The sequence below is a fragment of the Humulus lupulus genome, chromosome 2 (genome assembly GCF_963169125.1).
Source record: "Humulus lupulus chromosome 2, drHumLupu1.1, whole genome shotgun sequence".
In the NCBI taxonomy this organism is placed as follows: Eukaryota; Viridiplantae; Streptophyta; class Magnoliopsida; order Rosales; family Cannabaceae; genus Humulus; species Humulus lupulus.
In genome coordinates, this window is record NC_084794.1 from 22005300 (window position 1) to 22019762 (window position 14463).

At 39.2% G+C, this 14463-nt stretch overlaps 1 protein-coding gene across 2 annotated transcripts; it reads right to left on the bottom strand.

The window, feature by feature from the left end:
- Positions 1-10541: 10541 nt before the first annotated feature.
- On the bottom strand, positions 10542-13336 carry LOC133817465 (uncharacterized). 2 transcript variants are annotated; one of them, XM_062249993.1, is made up of 2 exons: positions 13133-13336; positions 10542-12949 (listed from the first exon to the last, which is right to left on the bottom strand). In XM_062249993.1, the coding sequence occupies exon 2, from the start codon at positions 12929-12931 to the stop codon at positions 10919-10921; it is 2013 nt and encodes a 670-aa protein (XP_062105977.1). In that variant the 5' UTR covers positions 12932-12949; positions 13133-13336; the 3' UTR covers positions 10542-10918. The 2 variants fall into 2 exon arrangements, with proteins under 2 accessions (XP_062105977.1, XP_062105975.1); XM_062249991.1 differs by having other exon boundaries at positions 10542-12952.
- Between the last annotated feature and the right edge of the window lie 1127 nt (positions 13337-14463).

Here is a 14463-nt window from a genome sequence, read left to right on the forward strand (position 1 = left end):
TCTTCTCTGAAACTCTTAGGGCTGCGGCTCTAATTCCAAATTTTCACCAAATCATCAATTTGACCCCCGATTTCGCCTAGTTTCCATTTCTTAGCCCGTTTAACACCGTTTCTTCAAGAATTAAGCGCTTTTCCTCCAATTTCAAGTTATTTCCTTCATAACCACACTTAATCCTGAAAACACAATAAACATCGGCATAATATCGCACAAAACCAAATAAAAGATTAAAATTGCATCTTAAAACACGCCATAAAAACATACCAAAACTAGTCCTAACATATAAGCAATTATAACCATAGATGTTTATACAAAGCATGTAATGCCCCGGAATCCCTAATATGGTTTAATGGCTGGATTAGTAGGTCGGGAGGGCCATAACTGTTTAATTATGCCATTAAATGAATTTATGCATGTTTATGAGAATTATATTATAATATGATGTTAAATGCATGCATGTGAGTCCACATTTGTTTACAGGGGTGTTTTGGTAATTTGGCCCGTTGAGGGCATAATTGTATATTTGTTTGCATGTCAATGATATATTGTGAGGCCACATTATAATGTGGATTGGTTCGAGTTATTCGGCATGAGACGATCTTTAAATATAATTTATCGGTTTGGTCATAACAGGCTTAAGCTCGGGGCTCGGGGTGAGTCTCGGGGTGTTTTTAATGATTAGAGCGTTACCGGGGATTATAGGGTAACGAGATATGAATTATTGGTGTTTGAGATTAGCGGGATTAGCGGGAATTGGAGAGCGTTAATTATAATTAACGGTATAGGTTGGAAAGGACAATTTTGCCCTTGGGAAGGCTTTAGATACTTTTAATGACCTAGGGGCATTTAGGTCATTTGGTTTGGATTTATATGAAACTTTAGTTGGCTGTAGAAAACTGAACAAAACAGAGCCCTTACTTCTCCTTCCCGTACATCATTTTCTCTCATTTCTCCTTTGAAGTTTTTGAGCGCAAATTGAGGAATCAAGCGAGGAAATCAAGGGGTTAAGTTCATAGAGTTGGTTCAGCCATTGAAGGGGATTTAATCTCAAGTTTGAGGTGAGTTTCAGCCATAAGTTTTCTGGTTTTACTCTGTTTTCTTTTAGTTTTCAGCCTATGATTTGGTTGAGGATAGCTTGGATTAATGGAAGTTTTGATTGATGTTTAACTTGGGTTTTGATGAGGGTTTGATATAGATGATGTTTAGGGGTTGGATTGAGTGTTTGAATGAGGTTTGGGACTGGTTTGAAGGTTTGGTTTCAAGGAAAAACGCAGGGGAAGAAAGCTGGTGCTTGCTGGTTTGTGTAAAGGGCCGCGACATGGCTATGGTGAGCCGCGGCCTATGTTGGTTTCTCGGGTGGAAATGCCTCTGTCAGAGGGGTGAGCCGCGGCCCATAAGGGAATTTTTGGCCAGAAATGGGTTTTTGACTTGGGGATTTAAGCCTTAGGCCTCGGGATCGATCCTACTACCCGGTTTAGTAGGATTCGATGTCTCAGAGGCTAGGTTTTGGTTTGGGAACCCTTTGTTATCATTTTCATTGATGAATCCTATATTTTGGTTATGACCAGGTAACCTCCAGGGAATTAAAAGATTGATCGTTCTCAGGGGTCGTTCTTATATTAATTTTCACTCGAACCAGAGGTAAGAAAATAGTGTATGAATAAAGTTGCACCCTGTATATGTATGTGACATGCGTGTTTGTATTGAGGCATGTTGATTAATAAATGTGGACATGGATTGCATATTGTATGCTAGCAAATATTGTTTATCTGTATATGGCACTGACTAGTCAGGGATACTGACCTAAGAGTCAGAAATGGCATAGCGTTATGAACGCCGAGCCAAATGATGATTAGATCTAATCGATATCAGCATTGAATGGCTCTATGGCATTAATGCTGGACCGACCCTAAAGTCGATGAACTTATAAGCGCTTGGCTAGTCTAAGACTAGTACTCAGAGCCAGGGCATAAGGCCCGGTGACTGTTGTCACATGGCTAGGGAACGATGTTCCAAAGTTATGACTGAATGGTCATGAGGAAGGTTATGTTGGTGACTATTCACCATACACCTATCCTGATCAAACTTATGAAAGGATAACTTATCAGTTAAGCCCTAGTGACCCTATCGTCACATGGCTAGAGGGAGCTGTACCCACTTTTGTGACTTTTGTTACTGTCACCTATCTGTTTTGGACTGATAGTCCTGAATGATTATTATGATCATTATTGATATTATATCATGTTTTATTGTGTTTTCTTGCTGGGCCTTGGCTCATGGGTGCTATGTGGTGCAGGTAAAGGGAAAGAGAAGCTCACCCAACCTTGAGTGGAGAGCTTAGGTGGTGTTGTGTACATATGCGGTCGCTTGACCACCACGGCCAAGGAGTTCTTAGAGGGACTAGGGGGTTTACCCTATTTTTGCCGCTTAGGTCGGCGATGATTGTAAATTTGAAACAGTAGCGACCATTTTGTACTATAAACAACTTGTAAACGTTTTGAATGGCTCATGAGCAGTTTATATACTTAATGAAGTATATCCTTTCCTTTTTACTGGTTTTTCACCTTAACCTGATAATAACACTTAGATCACGTTTTTAACCAAATGACTCGGGTAGCGAGTCAAATTTCCGGTTCACTGTTCACCGTAACTGTTCTGGGGTAACCAAGGCGTTACAAAGCATATATCTAACTTTAAACAGATTCATGACATGGTCTGTAACGACCCAAATTCGCTAATAAGGCTTAAGAGCCTTGATTAGTGTGCCAGGAGGGCATTAATGGAGTAATTGTGGTTTAATGAATAATTATGTGTTTAATAATGTTTATATGATAATTGATTATAATATGTGGTGATATGGTATGTGATATATGCGTGAGAACCACATTATTATGTGGACAGGTTCGTTGAGCACGACTCAAGACGATTCTAGGGTCATATAGCGGGGAAAGTCACAATGGGATTTAAGTTATGACTTTGGAGAAGTCGGGGATACTTTGAGATAGCGGATAGTGATTTGGGTTATCGGGACATGAAAATAAATATATGGAGATATATTTGAGGTTAGGCGGGAATAATGGGGGATTTTACCATTTTGGCCTCGGGGACGGTTCCGACACCCCGAGCCTCGGGGTTAACATAACACGTGAGATAGACTTAAGGAAGCCTTTAGAAGAAAAATACAAACCAACCTTAACTTAGCTTCAGCTCTCTCTCTCTCTCACGCTTAAGGAGAAAACCAAAGGAAGAAAAACACAGAAAAATCAAAGGGGAAACAAGCTGGATTATGAGATTTGAGGTGAGGAATTGAAGGTCTAGCTCAGGGATTTATCAAGCTCTGGAACAGGGATTAAGGTAAGCATTTAACTCTGTTTTCTGTGGCTGAATTAAGAGTTTAAGCTGGGTTTTAGTTAAGTGCTGAAACAAGTTTAGTTGTGATGTTCTAAGGCAGAATTAAGAAGGGAAACTTGGGAGCTTAGCTTGGTCACAGCTTGGTGAAGTGGTTCTACAACAAAGGTGAGTTTTAACTTCTGGTTAGAGGCTTTAAATTGAGTTTGATGGCTGGTTTGTGTGTGTTTTAGCATTTGGATTTCAGAAATTGAAAGGAAGAGATTGGAGTGTGTTAGGCTGTGTTTTCTTGGGAATTATGCTGTTTAGATCATGCTAGAGAGGTTGGGAATTAATTGGTTAAGAGTTGGGGAGTTTTGGGATGGTTTAAGGTGAGGTTTTGAGCTTTAGAATGGTGAAAAATCTGGGTTCGAAGGGGAGGGCCGCGGCTCTGTTCTAGAGCGCCGCGACCCTAGCATGCAAAGAAGACAAGGAGGTTCGGCCAAGGGGGCGCGCCGCGGCGCCCAAGGCAAGGGCCACGGTGCGTGTGTGGTTCATTGAGGGAATAGGTTTTGTTTTGGGGAAGGGCCGCGACTAGGCTTTGGGGGCCGCAACCCTTGGTTGCACACTTGGGATTTTGAGGGTTTTAGGTATGGGAGAGTGGTCTTGGGTGCTCGGGTTCAGTTTCACCACCGTGCTTGGTGGAATTAGGATTCCCGAGAGTTAGTTATGTAACTGGAAACCTATATTTGAATATTTATGAAACCTTATACTTTGGTTGTGACTAGGTGATAAAAGCTTAGGCCCGGGAACGAATCGTGCTTGAGGGGTGTTGCTCGTGATTCGATAACCGCACAGACTAAAGGTAAGAAAACTGCACCCGGTTGAATATATGTGACGGGACTAAGGGCTCCCTATTGTAGATGCTTGAAAAGATGGTATTATGCCATGCAAGCCATTTAGTGAATCAACGGTCTAAGGGTGCCAAGGGTTTCACTAGCGCACAGGGCGCGGCTCGGACACTGGTATTCGAGGACAGCTTAATATGCACTGAGCTTGGTTTAAGCGGGCCAGAATCAGTGGGTTAAACAGAGGGTGCGGCCTAAGTCGTCGGCCCTGAATACTATGTGATAAGAACGTTGTATGAGATAGAATGTGTCTTGGATTGAATTGTATATGCTGATTATCTGTTGTGGAATATCTGATGAGTATACATGCTTACTGAGCTATTTGTCTGTTGTTATGATTTGAGTTATCTGTGATGCTTTCTTGCTGGGCCTTGGCTCACGGGTGCTACGTGGTGCAGGTAAAGGCAAGGGCAAGGTTGATCAGCCCTGACTGGAGAGCTCGGCGAGCAGAATGTACATAGCCTGGTGCTCAGCCACCACAGTTGAGGTGTAGGAAAGGACGTGGAACCTAAAGACTGTCTGTTTTGCCTAGTATGGCTAGTGGTTACTTATGTATTTTCTGGGAGTCTGTAAACTTATTTTAACTCTGTTTTGTATGGGATCCCATGTTTACCACAGCTTAAATGTATGAATGAGTCTTTTGTGACCAAAACCTTTTTAACCTTAGATCTTGTATGTTTAGTAACACGTTTTCAACTCAATGACTTGATTAGCAAGTCCTGCACCTTTATAATTACACAGTGTAACGTCGTGGCTATCCAGGGCGTTACATGGTCATCCCCGTGTCCTATAATTGGGCACATGCCCTACACTCGGTGCAAGTGTTGGTTTTCTTACCTTAAGTCATGAGCGATAAGGTAAAGCGATTATGAGCACGATCCTTTCTACCCAAGCCTTGTGTTATCCTTTAGCTGCCCAAAATCCGAGAATTAAGTCTGTACTTGACCACTCAGTGCTCCAATCTCTAGTCAATTTTCCTTCTCCTCAAGAAATCTCAAGAAGCTTCAAGAATGGAACATTTGAGAACTTTTGAGTGTACTTAGCCAAAACGAAAGAAACCAAAGGAGAGAGAGAAAATGTAAGTTACGTGAATCATTGTAATTTTTCTCAACTTTGGGCTAGTTGGCTTAGTCTAATGGTCAAAATAACCAATTTTCCATTTATCCATTCAAATGCCCTTTGTCCAATCTAAGGGTATTTTGGTCTTTTTCTCAAAATTCCCACTAATCCTCAAAACCACGACTTTCCAATTAAATTTAATAAAACCAAAATACTCACCGATCAACCCCCATTACTCAATAAATCTCGGTAATTTACCAAATTACCAAAATACCCTTAAGCTCACCCCGAGTCGGGTATTTAACCCTGTTGTGACTTTTCTGCTAAATCGCTCACTAGGATCGCCTCGTGCCAAATATCTCAAATATATCCACATAATAATGTGGTCTTACTCATAAAACATATATAATTATGGATATACCCTCAGCGGGTCAAAATTATGAAAATTCCATTTTTAGCATAAATGAGCCTACAAACACATTTAATGCACTTAAACATGCATAATAGGTCATATTATAATATAACTCATGTAATTCACGTAAACACATAATATTCATACAATCATGTATAATTCTAATTATGCCATCTCGACACCCTAATCAAGGCACTAAGCCTTATTAGGAAATTTTGGGACGTTACAGTGCATCTCAGAGGAGAAGGAAGAATACTATCAAAGGGGTTTTTGATGTCAACAACTTGTGGATAGATAATCTGAATGGTATAGGTGGTGTTTTTCAAAAGTATTATGGGACCTTATTTACGTCTGACCAGCCTAATCAAGCAGTTCTAGACCAGGTTCTAAACTTGATCCTAGTAAAGGTCACGCCAGATAGGAATAAGATACTTCTACAAGTGTTTTCTAGCGAAGATGTGAAAAAGGCAACTTTTAGTATGAATCCAAGGAAAAGCCCAGGGAAGGATGGGATGGGAGCGGGGTTCTACCAGAAGTTCTGGGATATTGTTGGAGTTAATGTGTGTGGAACTTGTCTTGGTGTCCCGAATGGGTTAGGGTCTGTGAGTGCTATCAATGAAACTATCATTACTCTAATTCCAAAAGTTAAAGATGTTGAGTGTACAAGGGATTACCGACCCATTAGTTTGTGTAATGTTTGGTATAGAATCATTGCAAAGGTGTTAATTGATAGATTGAAGATGGTGTTGGGAGGAGTTATTTCAAAGGAGCAAAGTGTGTTTATTCCTGGTCGGTTGATTACCGATAACACCTTGGTGGGATTCGAATGCTTAAATGCTATTAAGTGCCACAAAAAGGGTCAAAGGGGGTACCTAGCTTTCAGAGCCTGTAACGACCAAAAAAAAAATACTAATAAGGCTTAAGGGCCTTGATTAGTGTGCCGGGAGGGCACAATTGGAGGTTATGTGAATCTATGGTGCAAATGCATGCTTATATGATTATTTGGATTAATGTGATGCATGACTATGTGTATTAGTATGCATGTAGGCCCTGATTAGGTTATAAGGGCATATTCGTAATTTTGGCCCGTTGAGGGCATAAAGGTAAATATCTGTGATAAAATGTTGAGACCACATTATTATGTGGATATATTTGTAGCTTGTGACTCGAGGTGATCCTAGCAAGCGGTTTAACGGGAAAGTCACAACGGGGATTTATACCCGGCTCGGGGTGAGCCTGGGGATATATCTGAGAATTTGGAGAATATATTGGAGACTATTTGATATTGAGAAATATAATTGGTGATTATTTAGGTATTGGGAAGTAAGCGGTAAATATTAAAGACACTTGAGGAATTAGCGGGAATTGGGAGTAATAACCAAAATGCCCCTAGAGTGATTTAAAGGTTTAGTTATTATTGGGAGGGCAAGGTGGTCATTTGGCTTACTAAGAGATAGGTTATATTCTGCTTTATGGATTTAGTGGAAGTTGTAGATAAACTCAGAAGCTAAAGGAAAAGAAAAGAAGATGGAAGGAAGGAAAGAAAAATAGAACACTTGGAGCTATCACTTTCTCTCTCTTGGTTGGTTCATCTCTTCACCATTTTTAGAGGAATTTGAAGCTGTAAATTCTGAGGGAGTCACAACTAAGCTTTGGGACCTTGATCCTTGAAGGAGTTGTAGAGGGTTAGCTGGGATTAACCATCAAATTAAGTGAGGCTTAAAGAGTTTAGTCAGAGTTTTTGCTGGTTTTGATGAGTTGTGTTTGAATTGAGTTTTGAATGGGAATTCTAGGGAGTTAAGCTTGAAGAATTGAGGAGCTAAAGGCTGGAGGGATGCTAAGGGTAACCCAAGGTCGAATTCCCAATTTGAGGTAAGAAATTCTGAGCTTGAACACTTGAATTTCTGGGTTGTTCTAGTTTTCTGGTTGAGTTCTTGAGTCTTGGAGTCAAATATTGTTTTCCTTGTTTAAAGGTGCATGTGGCTAAGTTTTGGGTTGTTGGGCCATTTGGGATGAGGTGTAGTGATTGGTAGGCTTGCTTTGAAGTATAGATGAGGTTTGGAAGGGTTCCAAGTGGTTTTGGATCGAGAAAATCGAAGAAGGAAAAAACAGGGCATTGCTGGTCTATGACTAGTGCTGTAGCGCTAGCCTTTGGGCGCTACAACGCTAGGCTTGGGTTTCCTGGTGCTTTTGGTTCTGTTTGTAGCGCTATAACACCCTCTTTGTAGCGCTACCCTATTTCCAGAAGAGGGATTTTGGGTTATTTCTAAGGGTTTTTGCCCGGTGATTCGGGGTTTGATTCCACCACCCCATTTGGTGGAATTAGGGCTTCCCGAGGGCTCGGGATTGGTCCCAAGGCTAGGTTTTAGATTTGAGGTTTGGTGATGATTCTGATCTATGGCTGTGACTAGGTGTACGCTAGGGCTCGGACGGGATCGTGCTTGAGGATCAAATTGAGCAAAGCTAGCGAATCTAAAGGTAAGAAAACTGCACCCGGTTATGTGTTTGTGATGGGACTAAGAGCTCCCTTTATCTGTATGATGTCATAGATGGTATTATTCCATGGGACATGTGATAAACGGCCTAAGGGTGCCGTAAATAATACTTGCGCACAGGGCGCAGCTTGGCCACTGGTAGCTGAGGACAGCTTAATATTCACTGAGTTCGGTTTAAGCGGGCCGGAGTCAATGGGATAAACAGAGGGTGCGGCCTTAGGGCGTTAACCCTAGTTATCATATGTGAATTGATCACTGATATGAGATGATATATTTGGTATGCTGAATACTTGATTAACATGAATGCTTAGACTGTTGAGTACATGCTTATGCGGTATGAGTTATCTGATTGTCTGTTGAATGATTATGCTCTATTATTATGTTTTCTTGCTGGGCCTTGGCGCACGGGTGCTACGTGGTGCAGGTAAAGGCAAAGGCAAGTTGGACCAATCCTGAGATGGAGAGCTGCGGGGCTGAATGTACATAGTCAGCTGATCGGCCGCCACGACCGAGGAGTGGAACAGGACGAGTAAAGCCTATTTGTCTGTTTTGCCTTAGAGTGGCTAGCAACTATATTTAAATCTTAAATCTTTTGTAAACGGTCTTAAACTTATTACTTTTGGGATCCCATGTAAAAAGAAAATGTTTATTTATAAGAAATGAAGCTTTTGACACCAAAATCTTTTAACCCTAGTTCAACTTTAGTTTCAGTAACACGTGTCTAACTAAATGACTTGATTAGCAAGTCTCACACATTTATAAACATACAGTGTAACGGTCTTGGCTATCCAGGGCGTTACAAAGCCGATATGGCTAAAGCTTATGACCGAGTGGAGTGGGGTATTCTCTTGGGAGCTTTAGAGAGATTGAGGTTCCATGGTTCTTGGATTTCTCTCATACAATGATGTATCACCTCGGTTAGGTATTCTATTAATGTGCAATATCATTGGGAACATAATTCCATCGAGAGGATTAAGGCAAGAGGACTCGCTTTCCCCCTTTCTGTTCCTCATTTGTGCAGAAGGGCTCTCTAGTCTTATGAAGAATGAGATATCTTCCAAAACCATTTTCGGTCTTCAGTGTGGCAGAAGAAGACCCATCATTGCTCATTTGTTCTTCGTAGATGACATTTTTTTTTCTTTTTGGAAGCTAACATAGAGGTTTGTGCTCGTTTCAAGGAAATCCTATCTAGGTATGAGAGTGCCTCAGAGCAATTAGTCAACTTAGCAGAATCACTAGTGTGTTTTTCACCTAAAATGATGACGGGACAGAGCGAGGAGATGGCGAAGGTAATGGGAGTACCACTAGTTCCGTGTCACGAAAAGTACTTGGGACTTCCTTGTTTTGCGGGTAGAAGTAAGAGTGGTCTTTTCCAATCTATTTTGGATAGAATTTGGCACAAGTTGTTTGGCTGGAAGTCAAAATTGATATCGGGTGGAAGGGAAGTGCTATTAAAATCAATAATTCAAGCGATTCCAGCTTATGTGATAAACTTGTTTAGATTACCCAAATCTTTGATAGAAGAAGTTTATAAGCTTTGTGCTAGATTTTGGTGGGGGGAAAATTATAAAACGAAGAGGATGCACTAGTGCACTTGGTCACACATGTGTTGGCTTAAATCAGATGAAGGCTTAGGCTTCATAAATCTTGCATTATTTAATCAAGCTTTGTTTGCTAAACAAACGGCTCGTATTTATAATTCTTTGGAATCTTTGAAGGGTAAGGTCTTGAAAGGTTTGTACTTTCCACTAACCAATTTCATACAAGCCAAACCGACCTATAAAGCATCCTATCTTTGAAGAAGTATCTTATGGGGGTTATGGGGGAGAGAATTGTTTATAGTGTGAAACAAATAGTATATTTAAATATTAATATAGTGTGAAACTATTTAACAAGGCATATCGATGGTTTGAAAACTTTTTAGCATCTGAACACTTCAAACAAAACATTTTTAATTTTAATAGTAATTGTGAATACTTATTGCAAAAGTTTGAAGGAAACCAATAAAGATGGAATTCCCAAAATCAAGTAGTATCCCTAAAAACATCTCCATCCGTTAATTAAAAATTTGTTATACAAATATTTTAATTTAAGTTATAAATCAATATAAAAGACTTTATCTGGTATTAAAACTTAAAGAATGAGAATAAATATGGTATAATTGGAAGATTGAAAATGATACATCATTATTGTAATTATTTCAAAAAACATGTATTAGGATGTAAATTTCCCTTTACGGGGATTCTCGAGTATTTATTCACTTGAGTTTTCTCATTGGTTCTACCTGCATTGCATTATTAATTTCTCAACAAAAACACAAGGTGATTTTTAAAACAAAAGACATTTGCAAATAGCAGTCGTTAGGAAAAAGGGTTAAATTTGTCATTCGTCCAAACCCTAAAATGTACTGGAGGAAGTCCACCTCATTCCTCACAGAGCTTTGTTCTATATGGCCTCCAAAGTATGCCTAGAAGAACAAGGTGAGTCTTATCTAACATAACAGCTCTCTAAACTATTATGAGATATTTTGTGAATTCACAAACAGTGTACGGAACTCTAGAAATGTTACATTATCTGTCATATTCAATTATTGTAGCTTATTATAGCATTTTCTTGTAAATCTCACTCAGTCAATTCATGCCTAATAATTTTCGGTAACATCACGGCCAATCGGTCAGAACATACACCAAATGATTATGAGACATGCACGAAAAGTAATATTAACCATGTGATAACTGCTCGGAAAACTGGGTTCCTAAACCCAAATGATTCATTAGTAACCAAGTGAAAGTCAAAAGTTCTCCACCTCTACTTGGTTGCTGCGCATGTATGGTAGGACTACAGTTAATGGCTGCGAAAGACATTAACTCCAACCACACTCGACTCATCACCTCCCACTGCAGCTTCTGATCCAGACTTTGAAGCTCTTTGGCGAGAATGCAGGCATCAAACAACAGAGATTTGCTCTGGGATCCCTTCACAGCAGCTGGTCTGTAAGGTGTTTGTATTGAGTTCAACTTTTCACAAGCTTTCTTATGACTTGAAATCGAGTGCTTTGTAAAAAATCTTATTGCCTCTGCCTGAGTGTCTTGGAGTACAATGGCAAAATTTCCCATTTCTTGGGACAGCATTGTAGGCTGCACGACCAGAAGATAAAACATGTAATTTGAGAGAATTTTGCAAAACTTGGCATAGTTGCCCTTCTGATAAAGACTAGTATTATGACAGCAAAGCTCAGTAGCTAAGTGCCATAGAAGAAGGCTCTCCAAATATTGGAATTCTCTGATACTCCACTCAAGCTTGGTATAGCTACAACTATCATGCAAAAGAGCTGAAATCCCTCTTTGTGAACATTCTTCCTTTGCGGCCTTTAAATCGTTTGCATTCGAAGATTTCACATGCAGCTTCATGAAAATGAACTCCTCCAAGTCATTTGTGACCTTCTCTAAGGAAGAATACCACATTGCTCTCATTTTTTCCATGAATCTCGTTGAGTTAAATACGTGGCCAACAAAGTGGAATAGCCGACGTTGTGATAGGCAATAATTGAACATGTTGTACTGGAAGACTGCCTTAGACCATCGTTTTCTTTCCAAAATAAATAAAGGAATTAGAGGTCTTATCCATGGACTTGTAATGGTGTCACTCCATTGAGAAAAGATGACCTTAATGAGTGACACGATGTCAAGGCAAATAGTTCCAAATAACAAGGCATGAGTAAGGTTGACATCAAACTTAGTATATCCTTGTTTCTCAGCTATGAAAAAGAGTATAGATGCCACCAAGACAGAAGATAAACAAACAACTCGACGAATATATCCAAGTCTGTTCTGCAACACAGACATTTTGGTGTGCATAAGATCGTGCAAGAGGCTGAGTTCATACTCGATCACTCTAAATGCTTCACGATAACTGCATTGGAGAAAATACTTTCGACTTGTTTCTCGATTTTGGAAGCTCAAAAAGGAGCCAGTAAAGATTACTTTGAAGTATTCAAAGAAAGAACGCGCAACACTAAGTAGATCAAAATCTGTATAGCCTTGAACTTGTTTTTGCTGCTGATGATCATGCTTATAAGTAATTGGCGCTATCTTTTTCTCTGGCTCCATTTCAATCTGGACACCCCTCGTCACGCGGTACATGAACACGGCGTCTTCGTAGTCAGGTCCGGGATTTGGTTCTGGCAAGAGAGTTTCTCCAAAACGATCAAAGCCTGCATCAACTAGAGCTTTTACCCTCTCATATGACTTGGTAAGTCCAACCACGAACACTAGGATTGTGGGGATCCATAGCTTATTCCTTTTGGCAAGTACGAGCAAAGAGAAGCTATAGATAGTAGCCACAACTTGACATAGGAGCCCAAAAAGTGGCCTCAGCCAGACACCATTATCCCCAGGTGAAAAGGATGTAATGCTATCAGAGCCTGCAAGATGCAACAGAAGAAACTGTGCCCAAAATATTGAAAGGTCTCCACATTTCTTGGGATCAAGTAGGTCAGTACCTGGCCTTTGGACGGTTTGACCAAGTGCATAAGCAGCAATCCAGTCTGCTAGCAAGTAGGCCGACCATATCCACAGGTGTAGGAAGTTGGACTTGCATCTTTTCCTCATTGAACCCGCAAACAATAAAAAAAATTGCAGGGACAGGCTTATGATAAGACAAACCCGAAGATTCCATAAATCCCATAGCTTATCCACATCGTTAGCTAAGCTTTCTACTTCTCCATCTCTCATCCTCCTTCCTTTATTTGCCTTCTAATATACAGACATATCTGGTTAAGCAAATCATATATAATTGCCAAACTAGCGCATGCATCGAACAGAACCAGTGCACTATATAAATTCATGTTCTTTATTTGACTTATGGCAAAGAGGAATTAGTTAATTGGCAAGAAATAATGAGAATACGAATGGGAAAATATTAGATTGTTTTACCTGATCGAAGCAGAGCAAACCAACAGTTGTTTCAACTCATCTATGCAGCATTTGAAAGCTATACCATTGCTAATATTCAGCTAAGTGTAGTGTAGTATGAGTCAACTGGAGCCACCCAAGTTACTGACCGATGTCCTGTCCCATTGCCAATAAGCAGTAAGTGTTCTTTAATATCTCATTAAGCCATGTCTCTTTTATATTTATTTTTGTTGTTTGGGAAAATTAAAAAGAAGAATAACGATACCTGAGCCAAAGAGGGTGTTTGGGGTGCAAGATTGAACTGATGCATAAGTGCAATTATTAATGCATGCAATCAATACTGGTAGCTACGACAGAACTGAGAAATACTAATAGATATAACTATATAGGAAAAATCTTTGGTGAGGCTATTAAATGATTGTCATTGTTATAATATGCACGTATGTATTGTATTTTTTTTTCCATGTGGGAAATTTGACTAGTTGTAAGCCTGAAATCTTCTGCCAATGAAAGTCAGTCAAAAAAAAAAGTTGGGTTAATGGTAGGTAAAGTAATAAATATTTCAATTTAATTTTTTATTAAAAATGAGGTGTTTATAAATATTGGGAAATTCTATAATTGTAGGGGCTTCAAAAAGAGTCTTGGTGGGGTTTTTGTGTATTCCCTACCAGTGAATAATTTTCAGCGTAATTTTATTTTATGACCATGTATTTTGTAGTTATTTAGAACATCATGCAAATTTTCAGAAAATTTCGAATAATTTACAGTGCCGAAAATTAGGTTTAAATATGTTGTTTTACATGTGCATAAAATAATTAGTCACGAGTGCAACAACTTGTTTCGAACCTGGTTTTTAGCACTATAAATTATTCAGAATTTCTTGAAAATTTGCAGGATGCTCTAAATAACTACAAAATATACGGTCATAAAAAAAATCACGCCGAAAACTATTCATGGGTCGGGAATACACAAGAGCCACACCAGTGGGCTCTTTCTGAAGCCCCTATGATAAAATCTCCCTATATATATTTATGGAAAAAATATACCTAGCATTGTAAATTTCAAAAAAATTTGAAAAATACAGAATTTTATAAAAATTACAAAAATACGGATAACAGTTGTAACGGTTCTGTAATCGCCTGTTACAATTTTCTATTTAGTTTGTAAATGTTGTTTACAAAATTGTAACATATGGTCACAAACTTGTAAATTTTAATTACAAATTTGTAAACTTTGGTTACAAAAAAAATGTATTGTTACAAATTTGTAAACTTTGTTTACAAAAAAAAAAAAAAAAAAACTCTGTACATATTTTTGTAATTTTTTACAGATTCCGTATTTTAAGTATTTTT

Excerpts from the sequence above, each read along its gene's own strand:
- LOC133817465 (XM_062249993.1), bottom strand. The coding sequence starts at position 12,931 with ATGAGAGATGGAGAAGTAGAAAGCTTAGCTAACGATGTGGATAAGCTA.